Source organism: Camelus dromedarius, chromosome 1 (genome assembly GCF_036321535.1).
Source record: "Camelus dromedarius isolate mCamDro1 chromosome 1, mCamDro1.pat, whole genome shotgun sequence".
In the NCBI taxonomy this organism is placed as follows: Eukaryota; Metazoa; Chordata; class Mammalia; order Artiodactyla; family Camelidae; genus Camelus; species Camelus dromedarius.
In genome coordinates, this window is record NC_087436.1 from 36,705,817 (window position 1) to 36,722,150 (window position 16,334).

At 33.5% G+C, this 16,334-nt stretch overlaps 1 protein-coding gene across 8 annotated transcripts in view; it reads right to left on the bottom strand.

Moving 5' to 3' along the window:
* Positions 1 to 16,334, bottom strand: part of BLTP1 (bridge-like lipid transfer protein family member 1) — a 175,609-nt gene that overhangs the window by 103,594 nt on the left and 55,681 nt on the right. For 7 of the 8 annotated variants that reach the window (XM_031466529.2, XM_031466542.2, XM_031466570.2 and 4 more), the window contains 6 exons: positions 12,192 to 12,419; positions 11,244 to 11,381; positions 7,004 to 7,183; positions 4,068 to 4,196; positions 1,878 to 1,997; positions 898 to 1,178 (listed from right to left, as the gene is read on the bottom strand). In XM_031466529.2, the coding sequence (XP_031322389.1) occupies positions 898 to 1,178; positions 1,878 to 1,997; positions 4,068 to 4,196; positions 7,004 to 7,183; positions 11,244 to 11,381; positions 12,192 to 12,419 (1,076 nt within the window). The remainder of the gene's footprint in view (positions 1 to 897; positions 1,179 to 1,877; positions 1,998 to 4,067; positions 4,197 to 7,003; positions 7,184 to 11,243; positions 11,382 to 12,191; positions 12,420 to 16,334) is intronic. The other variant, XM_031466536.2, reaches the window with a different exon arrangement.

Sequence of the window (16,334 nt, forward strand, 5' to 3'; positions counted from 1 at the left end):
CCTGTATTTTATCTGGCAATACTACTTGGAGGGCACAGGGAACCACTGCAAACCCATATGACTCTGGCCAGTGCTTTTGCAGTGAGTAATAGTCCTCTGTCTCTTACCAGGTTTCTAATGCCTTCTGCCAGCACTCATGAAACTGCAGGCTAATTTTTTGGCTTGTAGTAGGATGAAATCTCAAACCCTTCACAATTCTTAACAAACCAGAGCACTGAAACCAACCTAAACGAGGCAACTGGAACCACTTAAATCACATGGAGCCACCTCCTTAGCTTCACTAGCACTTTGCTCCACCACCTGATCTATCAGAACAGGCACTCTGTTCATACTAACAGCTTTCAGGGCAAACAAAGAAACCAAAGTTGTTTTAAACAATATTCTCCACAAATGAACTTCGGCAACTTTTTAAAAAGCAGATATAATCATTTCTTAAGGACCATTTCTTAAGCTTTAGGTACTTTTACTCTTCTCTGCAGTTGTGAAGGCCTACAAAAGAAGTACCATAGAAGAAGTGGTGATTAGCAATGGTGTTTTCTACGAATGACAAATTGGAAGAGGAGAGCTGTGGTGAGAGAGAAAGGGTGTAATGCTTTACAAAATGTTACTTGAGGACCAGTAATTTAAATTTGTTTCACTGTTAACATACACAGCATGGCTTAGGAACACATCAAAAAATAATGTTATATCCAGCAACCACACCATCAACAGAGATGACATATACAATGTAATTACTTAAATATCAGGCCCTTAAATAGTCATTGAGATGTACCCAGCACAATCATATTAGGTCTTTAAGATGTTCTTATTCCATTCCTAACAGTAGAATTTCCTCTGCAATTATCTAATAATTTTTATCTAGACTTGAGACTATTACCATTCTTAAATTTCACTTACCTCTTAGTTCTGGTATCATGAGTTTCTAAGAATTGTCTTTGTGCCTCATGCTTAGAATGATGATCAGCAGCTAACGCAATATCAACAGTAATGAGTCCTAAATTGGCTGACCCAGCTTCAAGCCAGTAGGCCCTCCGCAGCACTGCAGGCTGAAGTCCAACTCTGGAATTGTTCAATTGCTCAATGTACTGTCTCACTTGAAAATCCTGAATTGCAGCACTTATTCCTTCTCCAACTGACTGATTGTGGAGATTACAGTTTGCAACCCGAATTGCACCCATCTAAAGGTGAATGAAGACAATGAAAAAAAAGAACTGAAGTTTCTGTATTTTTAAGCAACTTACAATAGACTACAGAATTGGTAATTATTTCAAATTGCATGAAAAACAGAAGAAGAAAAGGGAAAGGAAAAAAACAGAATGGGGAAATAGAAGAGGTAAATGTAACAGAATAAAGATAAACAATCAATTAAAAAAAAAGGATAAAAAAAAAAAAAGAACACAAAGCCAAAGAAAAATCAGGGAAGAAAGAAAAGCTAGAAGGCTAGTTAAGTAATGAAATCACAGAATCTTAACAAGACTCAATTTTAAACAGTAACCCTTAAAGCAGAAGTGGCAAACAAATGTTTTCAGGAGACAGATAGGAAATATAAATGCATAAAACCTAAAGGCATTCAAATCGAATTTTTAAAAATTTACCAATTTACATTCCTGCCATAAAAGCAACCTACTAGTGTATGTCCCTGCCATAAAACAAGGTTATAATAATTCAGTTAAAGTAAAAAAGTAGTAAAGTATGCCATAAAAAAATAAGACTGGAAGAGAACATGGATGAGTAAAAAATAAAGTTATCCCCTGGAATTTTGTAGTATTCTGTGAGATGGTAAACTATAAATAGGTGTTTTATTTCAAGAAATGGAGGTTTGGTTTGGTAAAAAGGAAAAAGAATTAACACTGGTCAAGAAATAGGCAAATATGTACCTTTATATTTGTAGCACAGCCATGCTCCACAATATAAATATCAGCTCCATCTACTGCTAAACGAGTCATAGTATATTTCAGATCATCTGAAGTTGGACAAGGCCCAGGAATACAACTCAGCTAAAATGAAAAGGCACTGAACATTTAATTCTTCATCATCTATTCATTATTTTGATACTAAAATCTGCTTATTTAAATAAACAAAATTCTGCATACATGTGTACTTTAAAATATCACTCAATTAAATTTCACTTTTTTATAATGATAAAGGATATACATCTATAATTATATATATATTTAATGATGAAATAATCAGCAATTCAATCAAGTCTTACTGATTAGAAAACTAATCATAAGTAACCATGCGCCATTTTCACTCAAAAGTGGTAAGTGGCAATTTTAAACTGACAGAATACAGATATAACTTGTTAATGAAACTCGAAAAGAACAGCCGAAGTAAACTGATAAACAATGTCACAGGTTTATAAGAACTGTATAGGAGTTTAAATTTGTAATTTTTTTTAAAGAGTATGCCATACTCCATGCATACACACACACACAAACACATGACTATTTTTACCCACATCCACAAGTATATGAAATATAAATTTTATGATGATACCTAGGAAAATCCACACAAATTTTCTTTTTGTTTTACTCCTCAAAACATAGATTTGGTCATGATTAGGTTGGAAGAAAACGTACACATCACCAACTTCAATGAACTTCTTTGGGAAATGGCAGCCCTGAGTAAATTACCAGCCCAATAGTCTGTACCCTGCTCATTAGTGACAAAGGCAGGACTAGAAAGCAGGTGCCTTGCAAGACAGTCAGTGCTCTATACGAATATATTTCCTCCACACAAAATAGACCGAAAAAAACCCCAAAAACCTGATCTAAAATGATAGAAAGCATATCAGTGGTTACATGGAATAGTGGCTGACTGCATAGGGTCAAAAAGGAATTTTCTAAGGTGAAAGAAATGTTCTAGATCTTCAGTGGTGGTGAAAATTATACCAGTATATATAACACTTGTCAAAATTAAAACTGTGCAACTTAAAAAGGGTGAATTTATTGAAGGTAAATTATGCCTCAATAAAGTTGATTTTTAAAAAATTGCATTGCAACCTAAAATCTTTGAGTACTAAAAAAAAAAAAAAAAAAAGAGGAGGAGATGCCTGCAAGCATGTACAAATTATCTAGAAGAAATTAATGACTAAAGAACGAATTCCCTGGAGACTAGAGATGTGTTTATAACAAGAAAAAAATAATTTTATTACCAACTACAGTTGTTTCCCTTGTTGTCTGTAAATAAGCACAGGTTATAATTTTTTGGGACATAAAATTAAAAGCAGAATTAATTACTTTCAATTCACAGGAATATACTAGCAAACAATTATAGTTCCTATAACAAAAGAAAAAAGAAAGACACATTGGAAAGAAATTAGAAAGAAAACTTAATTGTTGGCAATGGCTATTTCTATGTAGCAGAATAAGTTATTTTTCTTTTTTGAAGCAGCCATGTTTTCCAGGTTTTCTGAAATAAGCACACTTAAAAAAAATGTCCCCCATCCCAAAATTCATAAAGAACAGTATTTACTACATAATAACACTCTACATCTCACTACCACTGTGTATCATTTTAGGAATTATAATTTACTGTTCACAACCCTCTTGAAGGTACTGTAATAAGCCTTAGTCATGGTAGTGTAATACTGTGGAAAGAGTGTAAGATTTGGAGTCAGGAAGCTCGGGGAATGCCTAGCATATCTTATCACATTATGGAGAACAGGTATGTTCCAGAAAGGTCTGCAAACAATCTGATGTAAGGAATTTAACCTTCCTCTTCCTTCAATTTCTAAATCTACATAAACACACAGCCATATCCCAAAGAGTGTTAATAATGCAATAACACATGAGTGTCAACAGTAAAACTGTAAGAGATATGATATAATTTTACAATATCTCCATCTGTGAATATATATCTTAATAATTACTTCATATTTTAGATATTTACAACTAAAATAACAAGAGGCGCTGAATTTACAAAGTAATTTTATTAATTGAAAAACCTTAACTTTGATGTTTACTCGATGATTATATGCATTTGATTTAAAGCTGATATCTCTTACCTTTCATTTTGAAAAACGATTAATGTTTATAATACTTCTAACATATTTGTTAACATACCTTGGATTCACAGAACCGACGATCAATTCCATGCTGACATACTATTACTGATTTTGGTCTTTCCAGTTCATACTCCCGGCATACCACATGAAAGACAAATGTCTGCCCCCACTCCAAGAGACAAGCCAGCTACAAATAAGCCACGACAGGTTGACAACACTGTTAGCATTCTAAACAAGTGTTCAGAGTTCAAAAGCTTATCAAGATATTAATACAGCTTGAAAGAACCCAAACAGTGCCTTATATCTGCTACATACTCTACTCGTTAGCCAATATCATGATTTTTCTAACTTGACATCATTTATAAGCTTGAGTTACTTTTCATTTGTGAATGACAAAAAGCTTTGCCAAAATGAAAACTCATTTCAACTGAAAAATTCAACTTCAGCAATTTCTAGAGCAAGTATTTTTCTTTAAGGTTACATTTTTCTTCTTACATGACTGACTAACTGGAATCCTCTGCAAAGAAAAGCACCTAATAATAAATCAAGCTTTGATGTGAAATTTGTATCTATTAAACTATACTGTTGGAAAATCAGGTATTTTGAAGATTAAAGCATTTTTATGCAATATAAGCTTAAGTAAGTATACATCAATTTTTCATCAAATCTTGAGTCTTCTTAAAAAAACCTTGATTTTATAATTGATTAGAGTTGTTAACAAAACACATTGATCTTGTAGTAACCTATAATGAAAAAGAATATGAAAACAAATAAGTGTGTGCATAAGTATGACTGAAACATTATGCTGTACACCAGAAATTGACACAACATTGTAAACTGGCTATACTTAAATACATACATACATACATACACACACTGAGACATGGGTATACATGACATTATTCCCCTCCAAAAAAGTACATAACTTCAACTTTCAAAAAACATGAATTTCACCTTTAAAACATATAAAAAATGGAATAAACACCAAAAGTACTTATGGATTTATGAACCTTGCAGGAAATAGTGATGCCAAGATTCTAGTGCAGCAGAAGGAGAATGTTTCATCTTCCAAAAAGGGCAACGTGTTTGAGATTCTAGCAATCCTTAGATTAAAGGAATTTTGTCAAGTCTAGGAAGATCAGCATGGCTTCACTGCATGCTTGTTTGGGAACAAATGATTTTGTTACAAGCTTCAGTTTGTGTATATAAGAGACAAAAAATGGCAGGTAAGAAGAAGATAGTTATGAGGGTAGTGAGCATTGAATATTTGTTTTCATCCATTATTATTAATTTCTTTTCATTCATTTTTATATTAAATACCCCTTTTCAATTCCATTCATTTTTCTATTATTTCTAGAATCTTAATTTTAAATGCCCTCCCAACAATTTCTTTCAAAGTGTCTAGAGTCTTTATTCACCTGCTTGTTGCCACTACCCTCCTCTAAATTTTATTTCACACCCATTCTGTAACCTTTTATTAAAAATTGAGTATATACATTTCTACCACGTTCCAGTCTTCTGAAATGCCAAGATAAGTAGGAACATTACAAATACAGGCATACTTCAGATATTGTGAATTTGGTTCCAGACCACTGCAATAAATTTGCAGTATTGCAAATATCACAATAAAGCAAGACACAGGAATTTTTTGGTTTCCCAGTGTATGTAAAAGTTATGTTTACACTATACTGTAGTCTATCAAGTGTGCAACAGCATTATGTCTAAAAAAACAATGCACACACCTTAATTAAAAGATACTTCATTACTAAAAAATGCTAAGCATCACCTGACCCTTCAGTGAGTCATAATCTTTCTGCAACAGTAACATCAAGATCACTAATCACAGATCACCGTAACAAATATAATCATGATGAAAAACTTTGAAATACTGCCAGAACTACCAAAATAAGACAGACACACAAATTGAGCAAATGTTGTCAGAAAAAATGGCACCGACAGATGTGCTTGATGCAGGGCTTTAATTTGCAAGAAAAAAATCACAAACGCTGTGAAGTACAATAAAATGAGGTATGTCTGTATGTGGCTCAACAGGTGAAATATTACAGTGATATGGCTGCTCAACTAAATTTCAATGGTCAATTTCTAAATATTGTCAGCCCTCCATATCCACAGGTTTTACACCTGCACTTGGCTAAATCCATGGTTGGTTGAACCTGTGGATGTGGAACCTGCAGACAAGGACGGCTAACTGTAATCCTTAAATCCTCGGCATCTTCTAAAGACTGAGTAGGACAGTGAGGGGAAAGAGGAATGTATCCAAAAGGATCACAACTAGCACTCTAGACCAGATTTACTTACCAGTAAATTCTTTTTTTTCTAAACCAGTATCCACGTTACTAAGTGCAGGTACAAATGATGATGCTTTGGGACATGACAAATAAGAATCATGCCACCTTAATATCATAAATGCTACTTTCAAATACTACTTAAGAAATATACAAGAGAAGGGGGAGGGTATATAGCTCAGTGGTAGAGCACATGCTTAGCATGCACGAGGTCCTGGGTTCAATCCCCAGTGACTCCTCTAAAAATAAACAGTAAAACCTAATTATCGTCCTCCTGCAAAAAAAAAAAAAAAAAAAAAAAAAAAAAAAAAAGAAATATACAGGATGGTAAAATTCTTAGAGAATTATTCTGTGCACTGAGAAAACAAGATTGTTCCAACAGCAGAGAGCCAAGTAAGATAATTTTAATAATATATAACTTGATTTCCAGAAATTTCTCATCATGAGTTTTTCCCAGAGAAAGTCTTGAATTCTTGAAAGTATTACCCAGAACTATAAAACATTACACCCATTGATTTTATGTAGCCCAAAAGTGAAACTTGTCTGTGCCTTACCTATTGCTAAGAAAATTCCATATGGTCAGCAGAAATGCAATGAAAATTCAAACAGGCATACAACTTATTCTTGGGGAGATGAATGAGTAAAGGAAAAAGAAAATAAGTCAGGAGCTAGCCTTCAGAGAACATACCTGTGGTGCTGTGACCTTAGCTGTAAGGCTTCCAGCCTGCACATCAATTAACCATGCATATTCTAAGGAATCACTTCCCAAAGGAAGACCTTCTGCTGAGAACATAGCATGTGCTCTCAGCTGGAGACCCGACAAATTGATGTGACCTTCCCTGAGCACTTCATCCACAGGAGGTCGCTGCTGAAAGCAATAATAAGACTGTAAGAATTATAAGAAAAGTCAGCATTATAATTTTTAGTTGTTTTTCGCATAGACAAAGAGTAGAAACGTGCTATTTGGGAAGTAAGACTTTGGGATCCACAAGCTCCTAACACAACCTTGTACTCATAAAAATAGTCTGAGTTAAGCTTCTTTAGTGACAATATCCATAAGAGCCCAACTGTAAAGCAAGACAGCAAAGTCCTAAAAGAATGCAGATCTCTGATTGATAACTGCCTCAATGAATAAAAAAAAACAAGAATTCTGTCTGACAGGGAAAAAAAGAGGCCTATCTTTTGTGGTAAGGCAGGAATCATGAGATTAAAATATTAAAAAGAAGAAAATAATATGGAAGAACAAAGACCATTAAAACCATAAAACAGAAAACAAATGAAGAAAGCCATCTTCCATATAGATTTTCATAATTATGTAAACAGAAAAAGGATCTTACAGAGAATAATTACATATTCACAACTAAAAAGCAGCAACATTTCAAAGAGAAAATTTCTAAAACCTACTCAGAAAGCTAAAAGATATGTCCTAAAATAGGGTATTCCATGGAACACTAGTTCCACAGATTGTTTTTAGGAACACAGAATCAAGTAAGTTTGGCAATGCTCTACCCATCCGTCACCAATTTCTACAGAATCTGCCTCCCAGTCTCTCACAAACGCACTGAGTTTCTTCCAGCTTCAGTGCTATCATCCTGGTACAAATAATATGATCTCTTACCAGGACCTTTTCAAAGCCTCCTAGCATTCACTTTCACATCTCTCTGCCCCATATTCTACAAAACCACCACAGAGATCTTTCAAAAAGGCAAATTTTATCATGATCATACCTCAAGACCATTCATGCTACCAAAGCACCTTATACCTCTCCTTGTAGAACTTTTTACACTTGACACTATTTTCCTTAATTTTTCTGTGAGAGTCTTTTTAGTGTGTATGTGCAGGCCACCTTACAGGCCTGGTTTCAACACAAATTTTGGGAAATGCATTTGTAAAAAAAAGTGTTTTTAAGGATAGTAAATCTAATTCATAAGGGATTCTTCAAAGGTCATGTTAAATTTCTGATGATAATAATAGCTTTAGAAACTCTTCTGATACATTTATTTTATTTTCATCTAAGTCATGTGACAGTATATAAAATCACCTAATCTCTCCAGGCATCAGTTCCCTTATATTTTATCTGAGGGAGCTGGGGAGGATCATCAATAAAGATCACTTCTGGCACTGAGATTCAGTAATTCTCAGTGTAAAGCTCTGGATAGGTTGCTTCCATAGCTTCGCAATTGTAAATAATACTGCACTGCACGTGGGTGTGCATGTATCTCTTTGAATTAGTGTTTTCATTTCCTTCGGATAACTACCCAGAAGTGGAATTGCTAAATTACACGGCAGTTCTATTTTTAATTTTTTGAGGAACCACCCTACTGTTTTCCATAGTGGCTGCACCGGTTTACATGCCCACCAACAGTGCACAAGGGTTCCCCTTTTGCCCACATCCTCACCAGCATTTGTTATTTGTGTTCTTTTTGATGATACCCATTCTGACAGACGTGAGGTGATTGTGGTTTTGCCAAGCTATGGAAACAACCTAAGTGTCCATCAGTGGATGAATGGATAAAGAAACTATGGTGTATATATAGTATGTATGTATGTATATAAAGAGCGAGAGAGGGAGATAGAGAGGGAAAAAGGCAGACAGTGGGGTGCAGAGGGGGAGGTTTAGGGCATAATGACTTTATGTGTCACTGCCACTCAGCTTATCTATTTTTATTATTTTTAGCCACACAGATTATCACAATGACTATCCAAATGCATTTTCCATGAATGCAGAGGGCCCACACATGTATCTGAGCTGCCCACACATGTATCTGAGCTAGGAAAAGACAAGGAAGGATCCTCTCCTACAGTCGTCTGAGAGAGCATGGCCCTGCCAAATACACTGGTTTCAGGCTTCTAGGCTCCAGAACTATGAAAGAATACGTTTCTGCTGTTTTAAGCCACCCAGTGTGGGGTACTCTGCTACGGCAGCCCTGAGAAACTAACACACATCATCAGATGATCAGGTAAAAAGTTTGCAATTTCCTCATAAGTCAGACACAATAATCCACCCATTGCATTAGATCCTTAACCTTGAAGCTCTGCACTAAGACTGAGATGAGAAGCTCTGCTACTTGGAATAAGCAGCTACAGTTGAGTGACCCAGAGCTGAGTCTCTGAGAGTAGTCACAGAGTGAAGGTTCCCACCATAAAAGAGTCTTAGTGCAGAGACAAATGAAGAAGGTATTTCTTAGGAATGCTAGCTCTATAAAATGTAAGCAAGGTGAGTAGCTAAGCAAATTCCACGAGAATATGTGTAGACTACACTTGTCTTCAGGGTGAACTATGTGAAGTGTTAATCATCCAGGAAACAAAATATCACCAGTACTTCTACTACTGCCTTGCTATCACCACTCCATCAATTCCTCTTCTAATCACCAAATAAATCATACTTTACACTTTGGTCTCTGTACAAGTTTGCCAATAATTCTATAATTAGGGTTACTGTGAACCCTCAGAATAAGCTTACTAAAATGTATTTTTTTATATCTAGTAAAGTCTTCTGAAAATGCAGTGATTAAAATAGAAGTTGAAGTATCACCAGGAACTCAGAAGAAATCAGAGATACTCACCTAAGATTCTCAGAACCCTGACGTAAGAAGATAGTTACCTTTTACCTTAATTAATTTCCTCAAGAGACTGAAAAAAGGAGATAGACTTCCTCTCTACACACTCACCTCCCAAAATAAAAAACAACCAATTCTAATGGCCCACTAAATTAGAGAGAGAAGGTTTCATGCGACAAGTTAAAATAAAAGTGGTATGCAAGTGAGATCTTTGTGATTAGAGAATAGTTCTGCATCCTGATTTTTGGTGGCAGTTACAGAAATCTACACATGTGGTAAGTGACACAAAACTATGCACACATATTGTACCAATGTCCATGTCCTGGTTTTGATACAGTGCCATAACTCTGTAAAAGATCAACATGGGGGAAACACAGGAACTCTGTATTGCCTTTGTAACCTCCTGTAAATCTATAATTCTTCTGAAATAAAAGTTAAAAAAAAACACATTCTGTGACAAAAACAAGCATGTTAAGTATTAAGTTTTAGCTACTATGATCTCAGCTACATCAAATATAAATATATACATATATAGATAGTATTATTAAAATTCTATAAAAAATACAGTCAGTTATGGCAAAAGAGTGAAAAGGGGGTATGCTATTTTAAATAAGATGATCAGTTTTACATAGAATCCATAGTAAGTTATCATCCATTGATGATTTAGGGGTGTTAGAGTCATCCTCCTGTTTATAATTTTACTTTGCTTTGCATTAGAATTTATCATAGTTCCAAAGCACACAACTTCACTAAAAGTAGGGGAGAACCCTAAAGTAGTGGTAGACACCAAGAGAAACCAATGGCATTTTAAAATAATAATAATAAAGTGATAATCTACCCAGGAATGCAAAATATCCCCAACTGATGAATGTCGCTGGTTCTCTTCCAAAGAGCCTCAGGGATATCTTGAAGGAATTAACAAACTATCTTGTAAGTACGTTAGATGAAAATAATAAATTATTGGCCATGTAGATATGCATGTTTTCAAGATGTATGGTCCTGGTTAATATTAACACTTAGGTTGTGATTTTCAACAAAATCTACCAACATTTTATAAAATTAATATTTCCCCTCCAGTAAATATATGAGAAAGTTGAAAAGTACTTCTTTCCATTTCTAAAAACAATGGATATAAAATATAATTCTTTGGGATCACATATATAAGGAACAGTGGGAAAGAAAAGAAAAAACTAAGATTCTTAAAAAACAATTCTCATACATATGTACACACATACAAAACTTCTTAGTTAATAGGTCTCTAATTTAAGGAACTATATATTCTATGCACAGAAGTAAACACATTGTTTTGAACCCATAAACGGTAATAACAAATCTCTAAGTCTCTACCACAACTCACTTTCACATTACCTGATAGTTATCACTAACAAACACATTCAGGGGCGACAGGACAAGCTGCAGCATGGTCTCCCTAAATCCTTTTTTCATTTCGAAACATAATCTTTCCAAAAAAGCTGTAGGGCACTCTGGACCATCAGTAGTTCCATGCTAAAGTCAAGAAAAATACCATAATCAGGATATAGAAAAAGTGAAAACCAAGGAAGTAAAGGAAAATAAAAATTACACTTATATAATTAAAACACTTTGATTTCTAAAAAGGAGAAGCAGTGCTTATGGACAAAGGTAACTATTCTGTATCCCAGTAAAGGCATTAGGTTTACTAAGCACCTGAGGTGATTTCTCTGCTGTGCAACCCTAGGTACATGACATGGAACCAGTACGTATGCAAGCACTATGCTCTAGGGCCACCCTCTCCCTATCTGGCCTGGCTCCAATGGCCATGGGTTCTTTGGGCAATATAATCTCATTCCAAGTCAGCCCCAACTGGCCCAAGGGTCATCCTCAGAGAAAACCAGGATACTGTGCTGGATCTAAACCTCTGACATAATTCAACCTCCAGGGTCCAGCTTGAATCTCGATTTTGTAATAGGTCCACCATAAGGCCCTAAACTGGTCTGGAGTTAAAGATAAAGGCTAAGAAAGTGTAAAGTCCTAGAAAATCTATCATGTTAACTATAAACCTAGCAACTCAACACAATGGCAAAATATTCTAAAATTACACAGAACAACAAAGAAGGAGCTAAAATGAAAGAAGAAAAACAAAGTAAAATTATCAATGATCAAGTAATTATACTATGAAAAAATAATAAACTAGCTTTACCAAGATAAAAGAATAAATTTAGAAATTTTTTGAACCTGAATTTTTTTTATGTAAGTGTGTGCACACACATACATAGTTTCCTCTGCTGGGTGGATTTCATGATAAACTCCAGACTATTTTGACACGTAAACACTTACAACAGGAAGACGTCCATGAACTTTGTACAAATTAACAAGTACAGTAATATCCCAGGGACGCAAGGTAAGTGGATGAATTGACTTGGCTGAACTTTCATTTTCTTTTTTGTCATTGTCCATTCCAACAGCAGTCCACCCAGAACTGGACGATGTTGACAGTGACAGAACAGGACTTGATACAACCTCTTCAAAATCCATATACATGTCATCTTCTCCAAAGTAGTTTTCCTATAAACATTAAGATTAAACTGCTATCAAAAGAGATATATATAAGAATAACTTTTCACCTAAAATGGTAAACTAAGCATTTCCTTAACCCTATTTTATGTAATTAGAAGCATCAGTCTATTTCCTTAAAATCTAAACAAGATACATTTAAGACATACACTTACTTGGCTGCTTAGTAAATAAATACTCTATAGCAAAAACAAAAAAAAACCCACAAAAGTTACAGAAGTTTATAGTAAAACTTCATGATAACACCACCTCCAATTATAGCAAAAACTTACAATTTAGGTCCTAAAAGAAACCTATGAAGATTTGTAAGGTTCAGTGGTTTTCAATCTGTGCTTCTCAGAGTTTTGAGGCAAAAACACCGAGACGTCCTTTGAGAAAAGCAGATCAATGCACTAAAAATCAATATGGCTAAATCCAACTAGCTAAATCTGTAATTCATATATTCCAGCTGGAATATTTATCAGGAATGTTTTAAAAGCTTTAATCAGAATGTCCAATTTTGGTTACTGATGGCAAAACATGTAATAAGCAGTTACCAGAACTTCCTGTCACATAGTTCATCATGGTTTATTAAGCAACAGAATTTCAGAAGAGTTCAGCTCAATATTCTGGTTTCTCTAGAATCAGAATTTAAATTTCTTTTTAATTGGAATTATTTTTTCTTCCCATTGATTCTGAATTTAAATTTTCCCTACTTGATCTGTCAGTAGTAATCAAAAGTTGTTAAAATATTCGTTAATATTTTTAACAATATATTTGCTCAATATTAAAACCAAGTCAGTATTTTGGTAAATTCTGCATTTTGATTATTGACACATTTATTTTCTGGCTAGGGTTCTGTACATCAGATTAATTAATATCCTTTCATAGGAAAGGATGCTGAAGGGCCTAAGGTCATTCAGTTAATCAGTGAGTGGCAGGACAAACATTAAAATCCCAAATCTGTTGAGTCTCAGAACTGGTGTTCTTTCCTCTATTCTCTATTGTTATCTGCCTCTAAATAATACAGGTCCTATTTGGAAGTGCTTGATTTAATCGTGCTTATATAGCTCTGAAGCAGGGACAAATTCAAGCACAAATAGAAAGGTAAATAAATACTGTTTTTATCCTAAATTCCAACATTAAAATTTTAAAACTAAAAATAAATGTCTAATTGACTTCAACTAACATTAAAAACCTTGATATTCTAAGCAGTATTTCTCCCTTAGATCATTTGAGAAGCCTTTTCAAAATATACAAGCTATCCCAGTCTTGGAGATGGGTTCAGTAGGTTTGCAGTGGTCATGGAGACCAGAGACAGGTGGAAAATGGAAAAGTTCCATTGGTAATTTTATTTGCAAATGGCCTCCAGACTCAATCATCTCTGCCCCATCTTCCCTCCACACAACTGACCTAAGGAGTCAACGTACACTATGCATGCTTATTAGCTTTCAACATACTAAGAGTTACCAACAAATCATTAGAAATAGGTTATACTTATTTTCGCTAATTTTTAATAATCCTAGCCTGATAATCTCTTATTTTTAAAAGATTCCCTTGCAGGATCTTATAATTTTTAACCTTAAAAAAAAAGATACCTGTAGATTACTACTTAAAAGAAGACTGTCTTGGGTATAATGTTCAATTTGCTACTAAACTCATCTCCACTTAATTATCTAAAACAGAAACTCATATCAGATTCTTTAGGAAATACTGAATCTCCAACATAGTAGAAGACATTTGCTAAAGTGTATTAAATGTGTCAATGACTGTTTTTAAAGAGTTATAAAACACTAGGAGTCTTATGTGAGTTAACACATTTGTATCTATTGAACATTATTAACAGAAAGAACTTTTAAAATTTTAACTCTTTCAAAGTTAGGCTATTATTGTTTAATGTTGGGTGTCTGATTTAGGTTTTGTGGGGGTTTTTAATAAGTGAATTCCATTTTAAGCATTTATTTCTCAAGAATTCACTAAAAAAATTACTAAAAGGTTAACTGAAGTATCTGGCAAGTAGTAATATGTTATGGCAAACTTTTATAGTATTTTAACATTAGTAAATGTACACAAATATTTACAAATAGAAATAAAAATTCTATTTCCATTTTAAACAATCCTAGAAAAATACCATGGACTTACAGAATTGGGAAAGTGTGTTCTCTTGTCAAGTTTGTAGCATGTATGACTTTAAGAATGATAAAATAAGCTACATTTTCAATTTACTAAAGAGTCTTCTGAAAGTTTATTTTCCTAGAGATATTTTTCTACATGAGTGTCAAGGAACCTACTTCAAGTAACAAGAGACTTCCATTTTCCCTCAACTAAAAATTCATATTTATCTAATGATACTCATTTCTCAAAAAAAATTTTTTTAAAAAGGAATTATTAACAATAATTAAAAGAAGATGGCAAATAAAATCAGAAATGCAGGGGGAAAAAACCTACAAATACTGTTTCCAATATTAAATTTTCTAAAATGGAAACTTGATAGCCAGTCTTCTGTTCAAGACCACTAAAACTATTTTTTTAAATATTTATTTTTATACAATCTTTAAAGGTTTCCTTCCATTTAGGTTATAACAAAATATTGGCTATATTCCCCACGAAAACATTTTTCAATAAGGAAAACATATACGCCATATACACCCTTAATCCACGGTTACTATTTGCTGCCACTGATTTGCTATCACTATTGAGGTTCAGATTTCCTTCTTACAGTAAGAAAAAATGTAATGAGACTAAGAGAAATCAATTCATAAAAGTAATATAAGTGGTACTGCTATCCAACCTTATGTCTGCAACATAAGAAATGACAAGAAGTTTTAATATGATTAAAATGACTTTGGGCTTAGAGTTGGTATGCTGTCTACATCTTCAGAAGATCCCTCATTTCCATAAAATGTCCTCATAAATTATAATGACATTCACTATAGTCTCTTAGAATTCTTTGTAATAATAATGCCAGGCCTAGTTTCTTTTATGGATTTTGGAAGTCAATTTTATAGTCAAATAAATATAGGGCAACTTATTTTTTTTTCCTAGTGTATCCTTTAGAATTTCTTGGAGTTTAATTTTCAACTAAGAAAAATATAATCTCAGTTACATGCATTTTCATATTCTGTTTTCTTTTATATATACATACATACATTATTCATATCTCAAACCTAACTTCTAAAAGTTTTAAAGTTCTAACACTGATACTAAGTAGAACAGAAGTTATACATTAAAACCAATGGAAAAAAAAGTAATAGAGATATTTAAGATAGGATAACATCTCCATGTCAGCATGACACTAAGTCAAGTGAAAAAAAAAAAAAGAAAAGAAAAGAAAAGAAACAAGCTTAAAGACTTACATATATTCCTAATAAAAGGAAGCAGAGAGTTCACTGGGTTATTTTATATAATAAGTCAAAATTTAAAAATCTTACATTTGTTTCAGTAGATACTTCATAAAAGTTCTAAATTAAATTGATGAATACAAATAGTAATATTTAGTGTAACAAACTTTGACACTGCCAAAAGTTATAATAAAATCTGTGATGCATAGTCATAATAAACTACTGACATAGGTAACATATGTGGAATAGAATTTACAAAGAAGTCTAAAACAAAGGCATATATTTCTTTGGGTCTGTGTTCTTTGTTACAGTCCTCTTATTTTTGTTTACGTATTACTATGAAATTTTTTTAATTAAAAAAGCTGAGGTTCCAAGTACATGAGGTAACACAAAAACTAGAGTTAATACATCTCTAGTAGTATTCAAAAGTAGTATTATATCAATAAAACCATTTCACCTGATAACTGAATCACTGTTTATATTTAAATTAAAATATAACTCAGCCCCTTCAGGGAGATTATAGCTTGAAAATTCCATTTTAGATACTTTAAAGTTATTCACATGCAATCCCAAGAAAATATAGTGG